The sequence below is a fragment of the Camelus dromedarius genome, chromosome 19, assembly GCF_036321535.1.
Source record: "Camelus dromedarius isolate mCamDro1 chromosome 19, mCamDro1.pat, whole genome shotgun sequence".
Lineage (NCBI taxonomy): Eukaryota > Metazoa > Chordata > Mammalia > Artiodactyla > Camelidae > Camelus > Camelus dromedarius.
The window spans coordinates 11409899-11427971 of NC_087454.1; the positions used below are offsets into that span (position 1 = coordinate 11409899).

At 39.5% G+C, this 18073-nt stretch overlaps 1 protein-coding gene across 2 annotated transcripts in view; it reads left to right on the forward strand.

The window, feature by feature from the left end:
• CAP2 (cyclase associated actin cytoskeleton regulatory protein 2) overlaps positions 1–18073 on the forward strand; it is a 138639-nt gene that overhangs the window by 34642 nt on the left and 85924 nt on the right. For both annotated transcript variants that reach the window (XM_064476228.1, XM_031435163.2), the window contains exons 2-3: positions 8073–8194; positions 12034–12134. In XM_064476228.1, coding sequence (XP_064332298.1) covers positions 8074–8194; positions 12034–12134 — 222 coding nt within the window. In that variant the 5' untranslated portion in view covers position 8073. The remainder of the gene's footprint in view (positions 1–8072; positions 8195–12033; positions 12135–18073) is intronic.

The window sequence follows — 18073 nt, forward strand, 5'->3', positions numbered from 1 at the left end:
GCAAAGAAGAACCTCTAGTCTTTGGGCAGTCCACAGCTCTATTTGAAAACTCTGATTTTGTCACAAGTAATAAATCAAAGTCAAGAATGAAAGCAGACCCAGGAGGCTGGAGACATGTGAAGAAGCAAAAAAAGGTTGGCGGGGAGCTCTTGGGCCAAATCCGTCATCACCTGGCTATTTTAAATCAAATGATCACAGTTGCACGTGTTGAAAATGTTCATACATGAAACAGGCCCACCGTTTAAGAACTGATTCTTAGAGTTTTTCTTTTAAGAGAGTTGCTGGATCTGTTATTCAGTTGTCTATAAATCCTACAGTGAATGCCAGAGTTTTGAGATTAGAAGGAATTTCAGCAAACCTAGTACCTTTGTTATTCCAGAGAGACATGGCATTAGCAGTATTCTCCTAGGGCAAACTACTCAGGCAATAGAAATAAAAGCAAAAATAAATAAATAGGACCTAATTAAACTTACAAGCTTTTGCACAGCAAAGGAGACCATAAACAAAATAAAAAGACAACCTATGGAATGGGAAAAAATATTTGCAAATGATGCTGCTGAGAGGAGCTTAATTTCCAGAATATATAAACAGCTCATACAATTTAATAACAAAAATAACAAACAATCCAATCCAAAAATGGGCAGAAGACCTAAACAAGCAATTTTCCAATGAAGAAAAATGGCCAATAGGCACATGAGAAAATGCTCAATATCACTAATTATCAGTGAAATGCAAATCAAAACTACAATGAGGTATCACCTCACACCAGTCAGAATAGCCATCATTTAAAAGTGTACAAATGGTAAATGCTGGAGAGGGTGTGGAGAAAAGGGAACCCTCCCACACTCTTGTTGGGAATGTAGTTTGGTACAGCCATTATGGAAAACAATATGGAGATCCCTTAAAAAACTAAAAATAGACATACCATATGATCCAGCAATCCCACTTCTGGGCATATATCTGGAGGGAACTCTAATTCAAAAAGATACATGCACCGCAGTGTTCATAGCAGCACTATTTACAATAGTCAAGACATGGCAGCAACTTAAATATCCATCAACAGATGACTGGATAAAGAAGTTGTGGTACATTGATACAATGGAATACTACTCAGCCATAAAAAAGAATAAAATAATGCCATTTGCAGCAACATGGATGGACATGGAGATTGTCATTCTAAGTGAAGTAAGTAAGAAAGAGAAAGAAAAATACCATATGATATCTCTCATATGTGGAATCTAAAAAAGAAAAGGAAAGAAAAAAAGAACACTAATGAACTCACCTACAAAACAGAAACAGACTTGCAGATGCAGTAAACAATCTTATGGTTACAGGGGGAAAGGGAGTGGGAAAGAATAAATTTGGGAGTTTGAGATTTGTAGATGTTAGCCACTATATTTAAAAATAGATAAAAAATAAATTTCTTCTGTATAGCACAGGAAACTATATTCAATATTTTGTAATAACCTCTAATGAAAAAGAATATGAAACAAATATGTGTGTGTGTGTGTATGTGTGTGTATATATATATATATACACATACATACATACATGACTGGGACATTATGCTGTACACCAGAAATTGACACATTGTAACTGACTATACTTCAATTAAAAAATTTTTGAAATCCTAAAGAAAAGAGAGTATGGGAAGCCCAAAGGCTCACATTAGCCGAATCACAGGAGAAAGCCACAGTGGTTCTAAGTGGGAAAAACTAATCTAGTATCTCCTTTTAAATGGAAATTTCTCCTGTGGAAATCTGGCTTTTTGCCTGATCCAGGATTATGCCAGTGAGTGGGCAGGCAAGGGAAAGGGAGTGAGGGGTAGCCAATTAATTAGTCAATCAAAAAATATTTATAGAAGTCTCCATGTACTCAGCAGCATGCAGACTCAGTGGGAGATACAAAGAAAGTCAGCTACAACCTCAGCACAATAAAAGCTCGGACTGGTCTCCTTGGGAGGCAAGGTGCCCATGTGCTAGCAGGAAAGATGGCAGGAGGCAGTATTTTAACTGTGCGGTATGTCTTGGAGATACCAAGTGTGTAATACAGACAAATAGGCTGTTATTCTGGGCTTATCACCACTTACTCTGTGCCAAGGGGTGTCAATTTTCAAAGCAGCTGTGAAAGTTGCTTTTTATAGCTGGTTTGAATGAGTACTCAGGGCCTTAGCAGACCCCTTACCACCGAGCCTAGGATGGCTTGGGTGAGAAAATATGAAGGATGAAGGAGTGTTACCTTCCAAAAATGATTGCATGGAGATTGTGCTTGTGTCCTCCTCAGAGGACTGTTTAAAAGCAAAAGAGTCATTATTAAAATGTTTAGGGCTGAAACTTTGTGACTACAAAATTACTAATCACCTAGCAAAATATTTATTTTAGAGTAACCATTACACAGGGACTTGAGAAAACCTCTCTCAGAGATATTGGAAGAGTAAGTATACAGACAGAGGAAAGTGAAATGTTGAGAAAATAATAACAACAGGGTACTGCCCTGAAGTTTTCAGCTAGCCATTGCCATCGGTCAGGTCTTCTAGATGACTGGCCAGCATTTCGCGTACACAAAGGCTGGATGTAGATCTAACTGTTCCTGTGAGAGCGTTACGGGATGGGGTGTCTTCCTAACAGTAGCTAACATGTTTGTCACACCGCGTGCCAGACTTTTTATGCCTTTATATGCATGTTTATAGCAATCCAATATACAGATAGTAACGAAAGCAAACAAAATTAAGCTCTTTTCCCAATGTCTCCCAGCTAATGATTCCAAAGCCAGGGCCACTCCATACTACCCCTGTTAAAGATGGGCAAAACAATTGAGACCTTATAAAATGTTTGAAAGTGTGGGGAACTCTCCATTCCTGGAAACTGTTTTGAAAAAGGATAGAAATAATGTTTCTTTTCGTCTTTAAGTGTAGTCATTGTACTTTTGGCATAACATTGGACATTTGACATAAAACTGGACAGTGTTAGGAATTAAATATCTGCACTTTAATGATGGGTTTGATAAGATGATCAGTGAAGAAAAAAAAAAAATTAAAACGATGACAGCTACCTCTTCTCCTAGGAAATTGTCTCCAGAACACCTTTTATTCCAAGACAGTATATGAGAAAATACTGATTGGCTATAGTCTTATTAAAGTATATGAAGTTTTTATAAATGTATGCAGTTGGTGTGAGAGAAGTTTGAATTGCTTAAATATTTACAATGCTAACTTCTTTATTTGAAAACAAACAAACTTGTTTTATATAAACTCACCCAGAGACAAACAATATCCAATTGCCCATTCAATCTTTTTTACACCTCTTAAAAATCATTTATAAAGAAAATATTTGCTTAACCACAAAACACATCATCACGAGAGTTCAAAACACTGGAGACAGATAAGATCCCAAAAACTTCCTCTGGAGAAGAGAACACAGGTTACATCCAAAGGATGAAGAATCAAAATGGCTTTGGACTTCTTAATAGCAGCCTGGGGAGCTGGAAGAAAATGGAGTGATGCCTTTAAAATTGTGAAGAAAACTTCCAGCATGGAATTCTGCACTCAGCCAAACTGATACAGAAAAAAATGAGGGGTGTGATAGGACGGCCGTGTCCCAGGTCTCAGACGAGTCCCTGGGATGTGCCCCACCAAATGAGGGTCCTTGGCTTCGTGCAAGAAAGAATGCAAGAGTGAGCCATAGTAGAGTAAAGGTAGGTTTATTCAGAGAGATACACACTCCATAGAGTGTGGGCTGCCTCAAAAGGCGAGAGAAAGGCCGAGGGGCCTAGGAGACACACATGCCATAGGCAGAATGTGGGCTGTCTACTGAGAAGGGAGAGCAACAGCCTCGGAGCGTGGGGTCTGGTAGGAAAAATGAGATCGGCCACAAGATGTGCGAGTTGTTAGTTTCTGTGGGCTCGGTAACTTCACATGCTGACAAGTGAGAGGATGATTCCAACTACTTTGGGGAAGGAGCTGGGATTCCCAGGAACTGGTCCATCACCCACCTTTTGACCTTTTATGGTCAGCGTTGAAACTGTCATGGCACCTGTGGGAGGGCCATTTAGCAGCTATTGTATTTCAATAAGTGTATAATGAAGCTCAAGGTCTCCTGGAAGTTGAATCTTCCTCCATCTTGGTGCTGATCGCTGTGTCAGCCTTTTAATGGTTGTGCTCTGCCCCCTGCCCTCCTGTCTCAAAACCAGCAATCAAATGTGAGAGCAAAATATAGATTATTTTCAGACTTGTAAGTTCTCAAAAAATTGGCCTTTCATGTACTTTTTTTCAGAAGACAGTATTCTTCCTAGTTAAGAAGAAAGTATTCCAAGAAAGAGGATATAGAACCCAAGAAGCAGGTGATACCACATAAGAGGGAGAGCAGGGAAGTCCCTAAAATGAAGGTGGGGGCAGATCCCAGGTTATAGATGTGCAGCAGGCCTGCAGTGCATCCTTGGAGCTGGAATGATTCTCCAGAAGAGATGCCTCTGGGAAAAAAAAATAAGAGAATTCCATATATGTCTGGCCTTATTGGAAGGAGACTTACACAATTAGGGGAAGAGTTCGGAGATGAGTAATCATTTAAGTCTACAAAAAACTGAGAAACTAAAAACATGGCTCTAGGGAAACGGGCTGTGCATAAAATGGAAAACAATCTTAGTATACCTCATGACTCAGATGGGAGTAGTCATAGTTGTGTTAACACTGATTGTCGGTCACCCAAAAATTGTGATAGAACGCTATTGGCACGAAAGAAAACATGCATTTAATGTGCTGGGGGCGTTGGGCAAGGAAAACGTAAACCCTCCTGTTTTTGGTGGGAACGCAATGGGTAATGCCTAAAACTGAAGAAAATAAACAAGACGTAGAGATATAAACACGCTATTTAGAGATAAGGAGGTAATTACTAAAAGAAACAGCTAAAATAACTGAACGTGGTTGACTCTCAAGACAGAATGAAAGGAGGCCGTCAGGGGACTGCTGTGTTTTTGTGATAAGCCTTGTAGAACTATTGACTCTTTAAATTCTGAGCATTCTTTGATAAAGATGAAAATTAAACTTTAAATGAAAAGCAAGGGGAAAATTCAGATAAGGAAAAAAAAATGACAAAACGGATGAGTTACAGTCCCCATTATAAAGAGACTCAAAAGAAAATACTCATGAACTAATACAAAATAAGGAATTAAGATTAACCTCAGGTAGAATTTCCTAAAACATTAAAAAAAGAGAGTCATGGAATTCTATATTCCTCTCCCTTTTTCATTCCTCCTGCCCTCAAACTCGGGTCGAGTGTTTGTGTTTCTCCTCTGTAAGCCGTAGCTTATGGGGAACTTCAGTTCCAAGTTGGTTTCTACTTGAATGGGATGACTAGACAGTCTGAAGGCCAAGTTCGAGGTGCATCCTCTAACCCAGTCTCTCGAGTCTCCAGCTGTGCATCTGGCTTCTCTTTGCTCATCTTCTGATTCTTAGACTGTCTTCTGTCCAGCCATCTGGCCTTACCCTCTTCCTCTGCTGGCTTCCTGCTCCACACTCATCTGTCCGTCCACCTGGCCCTGACTCATTCCTCGCCCTGACCTTGCTTCGACATTTGCTTTGACTGCCCTATCCATTTCCTTAGCCTAATTCTTAATTCCTGGCTCCCACCTCCTCATCCAAACTTGGCTAAATCCACTTTGGAAAACCAAGGCGAATGGAACTACCTGGGAAGAATTTGGAGAATCTGCAGCTCTGTCCTTCCTTTATTCTTGAGAGCCAGGATAGCAGCTGAGGGCACATGTGGGGAGAAGTGTGTGTGTGTGTGTGTGTGTGTGTGTTTTGTGAGACACAGCTGTCTTGGACTCGGTCATTTTCCCTGGGAATGCTAGCATGTATATTTTTGATATCCTCGTGTATTCTTTCTTTTATTTGTTCTTCCGTGTCTCCTAGAAACTGTTCTAAAATTTAAAACCCATAGGCATCTTTCCAGCTTCCTTGCATGAGCTGTGTTTTGACCTCTTAAGAGGCTGTGGCAGGACTTCTGCTCATGGTGACTTTACATGAAGTGACATCTGATTCACTTTTAGACTGCATTCCACACCAATCTGCCCGGCCCTGCAGTTTATGGGCTAACTCCTGTTGTCTTTCAACATACGGAGCCCTATTAGATAGTGGGAGTTTGAGTCTTGTCAAGGAGGCTGATTAAGCCACAGTCAGGGACAGCAGTCCAATATGTGAAATGGGCCAGACCTTTCTGAACAGCTCTGGGAGCTGCTGGTGCTTTTCTGTTGGGGGATAGGGAGCTTGCTAACAAAGCAGACACATTTTTTTCTATCATGGGCTAGGCCTATGGTGGTAACATTTGGCACGTTGAGTAACACAGAACATAGATAACTGTGAACAGATAGGCAACTATTAAAAGGTTTGAGGGGCTTTTATCATTTCTCAAATGGCCTTCACCCACCTACAGGTTACCCAGTTCACTTGTAAGATTACGTAAAGGATTCAGTTAAATTTCGTCTTTTTTTTTTTTTAATTGCGATGGAAGCAAAAGCTCTGACGTTAAGAGGAAAAGAATAGATGAGAAACTTCTAATTTTGAATCCTCTTGGGATTAGATGCTGATTTCAGCTGCGCAGAGAACACTGCCCCATATTTTGAAAGAGTAGCTGCTGGCAGTTTCAGAGGAGATGACTTTCCAAAACAGACCATGAACTCCCCCGTCCGTATCTGATGACCATCTGACATTTGGACAGAGAATTATAAAGCCATCCATGTGTTTTGATACGTATAACCTTGCTTTTAAAAATGGCAGTGGCAAGTCATTATGCCTAAGCTCAAAACTCACGAAATACAAAATACAGAAAATAAATGCATTACCTGGTTCCCAGCAGCCACAGGAAATATTTACACACCTTAGAGATATAAAATTTCCACACGCTCTGGGGCAGTGTTGTGTGTGATGCAGGAACATACTAGTCGCCTTTGGCTCAGAATGATGCTTGGAAAGTTCAGAAGAGTGAGGAGGACTATGGGCACTGATTAAGATGAGGCATGTTTCCCTCTCTCTGGGGCAGCAGCCTGATTTTGCCCAAAGCAGTCAGGTTGGTATGGTCAGAGTTATGGTACTCATACGCTGGTTCTCATGCACCTGGTCAAATTAGATTGGGTTCCATTCATCATAGGTGGCCTTAATAACATTACATTCCAGGACCAGTAATTTTAAAGTATTTGCCCTGCGGACACTAAGTGTAGCTGTCTAAGGTCTGTTTGGAAGCAGGAAGAATAGATACTGAGCCCCACTTTTATTCTTAATCCCTTAGTCAGCTTCAGAACCAATTTACCCCAGCCAGGAGGGTTGGGTGACTGAAGATCCTTTTCTCCAAAACCCACCCCACCTAAAACTAAATTTTCTTTAAAAATAACCAGCAGCAAAGGGAAATAACCATTTTTATTATTTTAAATTAAAACCTCCACCATTTAGAATAATTGTAATTTAAAATAATTTGTCAACAAAGACACAAACAAATTATAATAAGTAGAAGACAGTTCACTCTTAGAGGTGATGGTCTGAGTGATGTAGCGTGATGTTCTCGTACTTCTGTGCTGGGCTCTTTGGTTTAAGGTAACTGAGTAAACCAGGATTATCAGTGGCTTTAGGGTCCCCTGGAGAATTAGACTTTAACAGCAAGAATTACGGGAAGTAGTTGAAATACACTGTTACCAATTAGCAGAAGAGTTGTCAGTATTATGAGATGTATGTTCGTGGGCTTTTAAGTAAGTACTGGACCTAAATTACATCGTAGAACAAAGAAGCATCCGAGGAGACACTTGATGATGGGGTAAAGAGTGTGAATATCTGTGCATTGCATACAAGGCTTGTAAACATCATTGAATTGAATAGAAAATAAGCTCAATATAATTTGGGTTTTTTTCCTGCCTCGAGTTTTATGTCTTGTTGAATTTCACCTACTTTCCTGACATGTAGTACTCTCCAGGTAATGAAAGCCATTCCGAGCCATTATTGTTTTCCTTTTGCTGCCGTTAAGTTTAATGGTGTCAACTTGCTAATCCTCCCTGACTCTCACATGGCCTCCATTTGTGCCGTGTTTTTCCAGAATGGCAGAGATGCAGGGGCTTGTGGAAAGACTGGAGCGGGCAGTCGGCCGACTGGAGTTGCTGTCTGCAGGGTCCCACCGGCCTCCTGGGGACTGTGGGGAAGTTAATGGTGTCAACGGAGGTAGGGCTGCAAACTATCGTCATCACTGGTCTATGTGGGTCACTTAATTTTGTCCCCATCATTGAGTTCTCAAGACTGACTTCTGTCGACTTTCTTCAGCTCCCCTCCTCCTTTCTTTGTATGTGACCGTGACGTTAACCAGATGCAAGCAAGCCCTGAAAAAGAGAAAAGGAAAAAAGTTTCAACCTATAATCCACAAAAACTACCTGTATCTGTGCCTGTTAAGAGCATAATCCGTGAGCCAAATGTTATTTTTCTTTCATTTTAGTGTTTATACTGCTCTTTCGCACGCAGTGACTTTATATATTATCTCAGTAATTATCAAAAAGAAACAAATGTTCTTGATTAGAACGTAAATTGGAATTATTCTGTACATTTTAATTTTAAAGAGAATGAGTCATTAAATTTAAGAACTGCAGTTTTAAAGGAAGAGAGACTGACATGAAGCCAAATACTACTTCGGTGTAACGTGATCAGATCACATTGTTTTGCTTTTGCCTATTCCTAACCAAATATGTTTTTTAAATGATATGCTAATACCACCCTTTTTCAAAAAAATTTTTTTTAATTACGGGATCAAACCTATAAAAAGTTAACTGCTTCTTTAAAAGGATACCATGCACGGCAAACTCTCTAAGTTATCTACAGTAATTTTTCCAGCTTCTTGTCTAAGGTTGCAGATTTAGCAAATGAAAATACAGGACACCCAGTTAAATTAGAATTTCAGATAAACTGCGTTCTATTTTTTTTTTTTTTTTTTTTGGTAGAAGTGTGTTCCGAATACTGCATGGGATATACTGCATGCTACACACTTATTCTAAAATTTTATTCATTATTTATTTGAAATTCAAATTTAACTGGGCGATCTGTATTTAATCTGGCAACTCTATTCTTGTCTCACACGCATTTCCTCCTTATCTGACCCATTTTGAATTTTGTGAGGCTTTTGGGGATTGAGAAAAGCCTTAGGGAAGAGGGGGCTTCAAAAAAAGCTTTCACCGGGCAGGATCCACATTGGTGCTTCTAGAGTTTCAGGCATATTTGGAGCTGTGCCTTATATTACATACCCTGGGACAAAAATTACTGTGTGAGCTCAAATGCACAGGCTGGTTTTTTCCTTCCCCTCAGAACATAATGAAAATTAAAATGCTTTGAATGAATTGGAAGGGGGTGTTGTTTAAAGGAAGGCTGCCAGGGGCCTGTAAGTTTTTTCCACGTCAACTGAGACACATCTATGATTTCATGTTAAGCCTCTTTTTGTTAACTATACAGCTGGCATATGAGATTCAATAAATCTTATTTGTAAGAAAATATTTTCCTGTTCTCTTCAGTAACTTTGTTTCCTTATGCCTTTGGCATCAGATGATCAAGAGACATTTCTCTGAGACCGCTGACCACACATATAAAGCCTATGAATATATAAAATAAAGTTAAAATCCAACTCCCAGGAGATTGTGTAGTGATGTCGAGTAAAGGAAAAAAAAAAACAAAACTCAAGTAATTTGAGGCTCACTTACTCAGAGGTACTAGACTGCACTTTGTATTTTCTTCATGAAAAAAGAATGTCCTGGGAAAATTAATAAGCTAAGCAAAATTGGGAGGCATGTATTTAAATTACTTGAGTATTTAAACACATATTTTCTATTATAGCAAGTTATTCCAAACCAGTTATTAAAGTAAGGATTCTTAAAACAACTTAGCCAGCAATTTATTATCCTATTTGAAATGAAGAAGGAAAATTAATAAGTAGGTAATTAGTAAAACGTCTGAATGATATCCATCCTTAAAACGTTTTACTTAATCCTGAACAATATTGCTTTCATTTCTTTTTAATTAGTCAGCTTTGGTAATTTTCTAAATTCTGTTTTTAACAACTCAGTAAGGACAACCTCTCACCTTAAATGTAAACATCATCATTAGGATGATGTTATAACTAAAGTTAAATTTTTTTTAATTTAAAAAGAAACTTTTAGAAGGAAGCCAGTCCATTACACACCCATAGTGTGCACAGATCAAAGAACTGCCGTATGAGACTGGTGTCATAATGTGTTTTACGATACGTTTTTCCCCCACCCTGATAATCAGGTAAGTTTGGCTGAACAGTTGAAGAAATATTTTCATGCCTGCCAACTGACAAGTCCTGTGCTAGGTGCAGGGGGATCTAAGATGAATTATACACAGTCCTAATCCTCCAGAATCTTTGGTCTCAATGCATTACTATTCAGGGCCTCATATGCTTTGATTAAGAGATGCTCAAAGGATGCAGGCTGGGGAGAAAGACAAGTCATTAAAGGCTGCCCGGAGGAGGTGTGAGCAGAACTGAGTGATGAAAGGAAATTGGAAAATATTCCCTTTTATCATTGTACCTTCTGCTATGTGGAGGCCTCCATCACATTTTTAAAACTTTCTCCAGCTTTAAACACTCAGCAGAGACTTCTCAGACCCACAGCAACAAACAGGTTTATTTGTTTCCAAATGGATCCATAAGAAACCTTTGGGTTTGTACCCTTCTTATGTTCTGGAAGTTGGTACACACTGTACTTTGAACTCGAGGATAACTCAGCTTCAATAGCCTGCTTGGAAGTTAGACTGTAGGTGCAGAGAGCTGTAAACAACTGTTTCCATCACTCTGTGGGCCTGTGGAAGTGGACAACTGGGAATCAGGGAAAAGGAAGGAAGATCTATCCTGCAGGTTTATGAGCATGGATGTTTCTGTCCAGTATAAGAAAGAGAACCCTAGATTTAGACTTTTGGCTTGAATTTTAATAGCCTGTGGTACTAAATTTCTCAAATAATCTTTCTCAGTATTAGGGATATGCAGTCAAAGACTTAGACAAAATTTTTCTGTTAATTAAAGGCAAGGAAAACGAATATATGTATATTCATGTGTGACTGAAGCATTGTGCTGTACACCAGAAATTGACACGTTGTAAACTGACTATACTTCAACAAAAGCAAACAAAAAGAATAGGAAAGAAAGGCAAGGAAAAGAAATGCAGAACACACCAGGTTGAGGGGGAGGGTATAGCTCAAAGTGGTAGAGCGCATGTTTAGCATGCATGTGTTCCCGGGTTCAATCCCCAGTACCTCCTCTTAAAAAAAAGTAAATAAATAAGTAAACCTAATTACCTCCTTCCCCCAGACTAACAAAAAAAATGAACACACCAGGTTGTGCCATTATCACTTCAGCTTTTATGGTAATTTGGCAGATCAAAATTCATCGTCCATCAGTTACCCCAGCAATCATTTTTAAGTCCACCATCACTGCCATTTCTCCCACTGGGAAGTTAGGAAGGAACAAAATGTGTGCAATCAACTTCTTTTCCTACTTGTCCCAGAGTTCATTCTGACCTTTTAATTGTCCTGAATAATTTTGATAACTATTTGCAAGGTAGTTATAGCACCTGGACAGGTCAGTGTAGAAGAAAGGACACTGGCTTTAGAGTCCTAAGGCACGGTTCAGTTTTTGGCTCTGCCTCTTATTTGGTATAATGCTTTTAACAAGTCACGTGGTCTCTTTACATCTCCGTGTCCTCATCAGTCAGAGTGTGACAGTGTTACTTACCTCAGGGGTCTGCGGGAGAACTAAACGAAATTGTGTAGGTGGAAGTGTTTACTCAGCAGGTTGAAAAATAAGAACACACTGTTTTCTTGAGCTGTTGAGAAGTATTTAGTAAGTACTGACTGAGTGAATGAGTGACTTACCGAATAGAAGAATGACATGATTCACATTGAGCTTCCATAAACTGCTGTATATTGAAACTGCCATATATTGGCAAAGCAGTACCAGCTTTTCCCTGAACTACTGGGGAATAACAAAATACGCTCTTCTTCGAAAGGTGTGGCACCCTCGGTGGAAGCCTTTGACAAGCTGATGAACAGCATGGTGGCTGAGTTCTTAAAGAAGAGTAGGATCCTGGCTGGTGACGTGGAGACTCACGTGAGTACTTCCTTCCCCTGTTCTCTGTAGAAAGGATGACTGCTGTTAAAAATTTAAAAGATAACAAAAATAACAAGGGTTGGCGAGGGAATGGAGAGATTGGGGCCCTTGTGCTCTGCTGAGGGGAATGTAAAATGGTGCAGCCAGCGTGGAAAAGAATATGGCGGCTCCTCGAAAAATTAAAAATATAGTTATCATACGGTCCAGCAGCTCTGCTTCTGGACATACACCCAGAAGAACTGATAACAAGATCTCAAAGAGGTATTTGTACACCTATGTTCGTCGCCATGGGCGTTACTCACAGCAGCCCAAAGCGGAAGCATCCTAAGTGTCTGTTGATGGACGGATGGATAAACAAAATGTGGCCTTTACATACAAGGGAGTATTATTCAGCCATAAAAAAGGGAAATTCTGACACATGCCAAAACATGGATGAAACTTGAGGACATTATGCCAAGTGAAATAAGCCAGTCACCAAAAGATAAACACCGTGTGATTTCATTTATATGAGTTATGGTGGTTGCCAGGGGTTGGGCAAGGGAGAAATAGGAACTTGTTTAATCAGTATAGAGTTCTAGTTTTGCAATGCAAACTAAACTCTAGAAAAAATTCTGGAGATCTGATGCGCAACAGTGTGAATAAACTTAACATTTAAACTGTACACTTAAAAATGGTTAGTATGGTACATTTTGTGCAGTGTATTTTACCACAATTTTTTTTTTAAGTGCAGCCAGAAGAAAAGCAAAGTTGTAGAATTTCTGTCGTAGGTACTCTCTGGATTGGTAGAGACTTTTAATGATCTTTAGGCCAGCCTCTCAGTTTAGGCACTTTTTATACATTTTTAAATGTTTAGCATGCTCCCAAAAGGTTGGTGGTTATTTGCGTGCATTCAATGAAAATCTAATGTAAAAGCCAAACCAATTAAAAACCTGAGAGAAATTTATCACCAGGTTCTTCTTATTCATTTGCCTTTGTTTCTCACAGAGGGTTGAATTCCAGATCCATCTGCTTGTAGATTTCTTAGCAATGAGAGGGTCCCGGCAAAACCATTTTCAGTATAGATTCACAGAAAATCTGATTCTTGAATAGCATTGTGGTTTGAGGTAAAAAAAAAAAAACAAAAAAAAAAACCAACATAAAAAGGGATTCTCTTTTTGCTCCTTCTCCAATTAGACATTGTATACAACACCCAACACCAGTCTTCCAGGGGATCTGGTGACTCAGGTTATACCCATGGTTCCAGGCTTGTAATTAAATAGGTGCTTATCTCATCACGTTTGCAACGTATTTGTTCACCTCATCGAAGAAAAATGAAGATTCTTCTCACGGTCTCCATTTTTTATTAAATATCCCTGCTGAAATACTCTAGCAAAAGAGGGGAAGCTCTGCTATACATGAGTTCTAGAAAAGTCTGTGTAGTAAGACATACTCACTTCAGATGTATCACAGAGCCCTAGAATTGCTCTGGTCTGTTCTTGAGCTTAATGTTTTTGTTTGCAAGCAGCGTGGTCTGCAGTAAGGTAGTGGCTGAGCTTCTTAGACTGAGGCATGATAGTACCTGAAAACTGCCATATAAAAATGGCATATTACCCCCAATACACTAAAAGAGATTCTTGAGTGATAGAAGACCAATTTAGTCTCTTGAACACTATTACAATAATTATTGTATCTCTATTGTTACCATTAATATAGACATTATGCCTCTGACATACACAGGACATTATAATTCTTATTAGTAATATCTCACAAAATTCTATGTAGTGTTTTTTAACTGGGGAATAATGAAGCCTATAAGTAAGTATTTTTTTAATTTTTATTTTTTAATTGAAGTGTAGTTGATTTACATTGTTAGTTTCAGGTGTCCAGCAAAGCGATTCAGTTCTATAAATAAGCATATTTTTTAAAAAATGTAGGATTTGCATACTGGATAAGTCTCTTCAAATTTCATAGTAAACAGTTCCTTTAAATTCTTTTTAGAACAAAGTGAATTATAAATAAAGTGTAGCTTCACTTATACGAAGTTTTTTCTTCTCTCCACTCAGCCTAGAAACTGTGACTCAAAGGAAGCTATATTTTCAATAATGAATATGTAATGCTTAAAGAAATTTATGTTTTGCACTAGTTGGTTGTTTAAAAATGAGAGAAGGAAGGTGGGGAAAGAAAGAAGGAAAGAAAGAGAAGAGAAGGGAAAGAGAGAAAAACACTTGTCAACTGAAAATGCAGACTCAGAAAAGTCAAAGAAAAAGTCAGACAAAGAAAAGTCCTGGCAGCCATCATCCATCTGCCCATCACTTTAATACACTGAACAAGTAGTTTATTTTTTCTCTCTTATAGAACCTTGTGTCACTGACATTAAGCTTGCAGCTGCTGCCTCTCATATAAGCCAGAAGTGGGGGTTGAACTTTGTTCCAAGAACACACCTGTTGCCTAGGGAAAAAAAAAAGAAAAGCAACTCACATACCTGATTGTACAGTATGGAAACTTGAGAATGACACAAATGTGCATCGTGTTAAATCCTGTCCCTCTGCTTAAAAGCTATTTCCCAGAAACTGATCATGAATAAGGGCCGCCGAGCTATGATTTAACGTCTGTCTTGATGTGTTGACTGCTGGTTGGGTTTAATTTACTGAACACTCAATAGTCTATTGACGGAACAGACCACAAAAAAGGGGAGCTAATAGCTACAATTAGGAAGCTCTGCTGAACCGAAGAACATAACAGGTTTAGAAAAGATTAGATCTTGTAAAGCCTTCTTGTATGCAACGTAAACCCAAGGGCTTATTTAAATTACCCTTCAACCCAGGAACACTGACACAGCTTGCACCCTTTTGAAGAAAGAATAAACAAGGCATAATTTTATAATAGTTGCTTAGGGTAATATAGTCCTCAATGTCAAAGGAAAGGATCCCCTCGAAACTGGGCCTACAGGATTCTAAGCCCTTGGTCAGCCATCATTTATCCTTAAATAGACTAATGTGATTTTTTTTTTTTTTGACGAAGCTGTCCTGTTGCTTTCATGGTGTATGGAACTAATCTCAGGTCTATGCTAAATGATTTGGCAATCAAGTGAAAAAACAACTGCAAATCATATAGCCCTTCCTAACTCAAGCTCTTTTTGGAAATTTATAGACCTTGCATTTTAAGTGTTGGTAGAAGTCTGGAACACTTATTTCTTATCTTGGTTAAAATGGATTAAAAAGAAGTACTCTTTTATTAATTGTTCAGTAAAAATTAGAGAACCTTACGCTCTGAATAAACCAGCCTCCGAAGTCAGCACTGTTATGACTGGAGCTGGGTGGTTGTATTACCCAAGAACTGATGGTCAGGCTGTGAGGTTAGTGGGGAACAACCAGATCAGACTCTGCCCAGATCTAAACACCAAGCTCTTCTGCTAGCTTCCTGGACTGGCTTAGGTATGACCACCTCTGGTTTGCATACATAAAAAAGCAGTTCCATTTTCGCTTTGAAACTAAAATGATAAAATAAGTAATAATAGTAATAAAAATAAAACTCACCTGACAAAGCTAGCAAGATGATGGTTATCCTCAGGAGATAGTGCCTGTAGGGGTAATCGGGAGACTGGGAATGTACTAGGTCTTAATCTGGGCACCTGTTACACAGATGTGTTCAGATTGTGAAAAAACCCTTGAAGGTACATTTGAGATCTGTGCAATTTTCTGTAATGATGTTATACCTCAAAGGTCTGAACAGTTAGTCAACCCTCTTTAACTTGCCTTTGAGACAAAAGGCCGTGAAAACACAATAAAAACCAGGAAGACCAAAAAAAAAGGGAAAACCGCAATTTGAACAAAAGGGCAATAAACTTCAACAAAGAAGTATGACACACTACACATGGCAGGATTAAATCACACTGCACAGTATTGTGTTCTTAAGTCCCTGGGCTGTATAAAGGATGAAGCTTCATCTCATCCTTTGAAGACCGTTACTGTAGCCCTACTTTTGATGAGTCATGATCACTCTTCTAGATGTTCCTAAAATTTGTTATTTATTTAAATCATCTACAAAACATTTTGTTCATTTTATGGCATGCCGATGAGGTAACATGTCCAAGGGGTTGGAAAGTAAGAGTGAGCTCTTCTTGTTTGTATTTGGATTTTAGAGCTGGCTCTGCTTTTTCTAGCATGACCTTGAGCTAGTTAGTAATGAGCCTGGACGACATCATTTCCAAGGGCTCTCAGGCCCCTTCGAGTGACTCACCCGTTGTCTCAGCGTAAATGCATGAGGGAGTTGTTCAGCTTCCAAATGAAGAGCTTGAGATAGGGCAGCATCATCACCATTAAAAAAGCATCTTGAGCTGCGCCAGGGAAAGTACCTCAATCATCTGAACTTGCAAAACAAGCAGAAGACTCAAGATAACGTATCATCCTCCTTCATGATGATATAGAAAAAAATTCAGTCTCCTTCATTTAAAAAGACCTTGAGGCCTCCATGAGTCTGTCCTGCTTGTCAGTTCTTTATCAATTCTTCCTTTTCATGGACCTTACCTCTAGAAGAAATAAATAATAAGCTTATCTCTGGAGTTAATAATGCAAAAATGTCTGCGTATTTTACTAATTGTATCCATATTCTTCTTTTGATTTTTAGAAAACTTTTTATGAGTAATTTGTTCTCACTTAAAAAGTGGCCATTTGCATTTCTGGTGCTTTCTGGTCTAGGTCTATATAAAAACTCTTCTGCCCTGACACCAAAGAAGTCAAACAGTGACCAGAAGCACAAGCCTGGAGTGGACTCAACGAAACAGCCCCTTTGACGCAGGCCCCCCTCACTCTCCTGCTCACCTGCAGCCAAGCTGGTCCTCCTGTTAACTAGCTTCTTGCTAATAGTTCTAATCTGAACATTTATTTTTGTCATAACTAGACCTGAATACCTTGGCAGTCTCAAGCCCAAAGGATCTGTATGTCTTTCACATGCTCCAAATGGCAGAGACCTCCCCGAAATGACTTGCACAGAGAATTCTGCATCTAGATGTCATATAGGCTTCGTATCAGGAATCTCCCTTCTTACAGTCTTAGCCAGTTACAATAGAATTATTAGAGGAGGAAATACCTTAGAATTCATCCATCCCAATATACACCCCCTTTTCTTTGTCTTTCTGCCTGCCTTCCTTTCTTCCTCCCTCCCTCCTACCCACCTCTTCCTTCCATCCCTCTCCTTTCTTTCCTTCCTTTCTACCTGTCTTTCTCGCTTTCTAGAGAGGTTAGATGATGTAGGTGATGTGTTGAATACAACATCATGCTTCTTGGCAGGACCAGGAATCTGGTCTCCAAAGTCTCCATCCGTTGTACTGGGAGATGCCTGGTTTTGACCCCCTTGGCTGCCGGGTCTCCCACTGCCTTTGTAGGCACCTGGATCACTAGTAAGAAGCGATGGCATTTGTCTGCCACCTCTTCCTGCCCTCTGCACACTACAGCTCTTACCGCCCCCCGCTAGCAAATTTCCACAATATGTGAGAAGGTCATAACAGTGGCTGGCTGAGGCCCGAGGGATAAGAAGACGGTGGAACATCACTGTAACTCATGTCTTTCATGTGTCTCCTCAGAGAAGGGCTGAGTGAGGCAACAGGGAGAACTGTGACCTCCAGGACAGATGAGCTGTGTCCCTCAGGGGTCTTCACTTCTCCCCCATCACACTAGCGTGGTCTCCGCCTGGTCATCACTCACTGTGCTATTGACACAAACTTTGCAGAATTCGGAAAGGTCCCAGATAGATCGTCTCTGTTATCATTTCTTCCCAAGAACATGGAGAATTTTTATTCTCAGCATTAAACACACTATTTTGCTATTCAACATATGCCTTGACTCACAGCCCATTCCTGCTAAGTCACTGGCCTTAGTTGGACATCCTTGCGACTGCTTTTTAACTTAAGGATGTTTGCTATTAGAACATCTAATCCCTGTCTTTTTCCTTGAACATTCTAG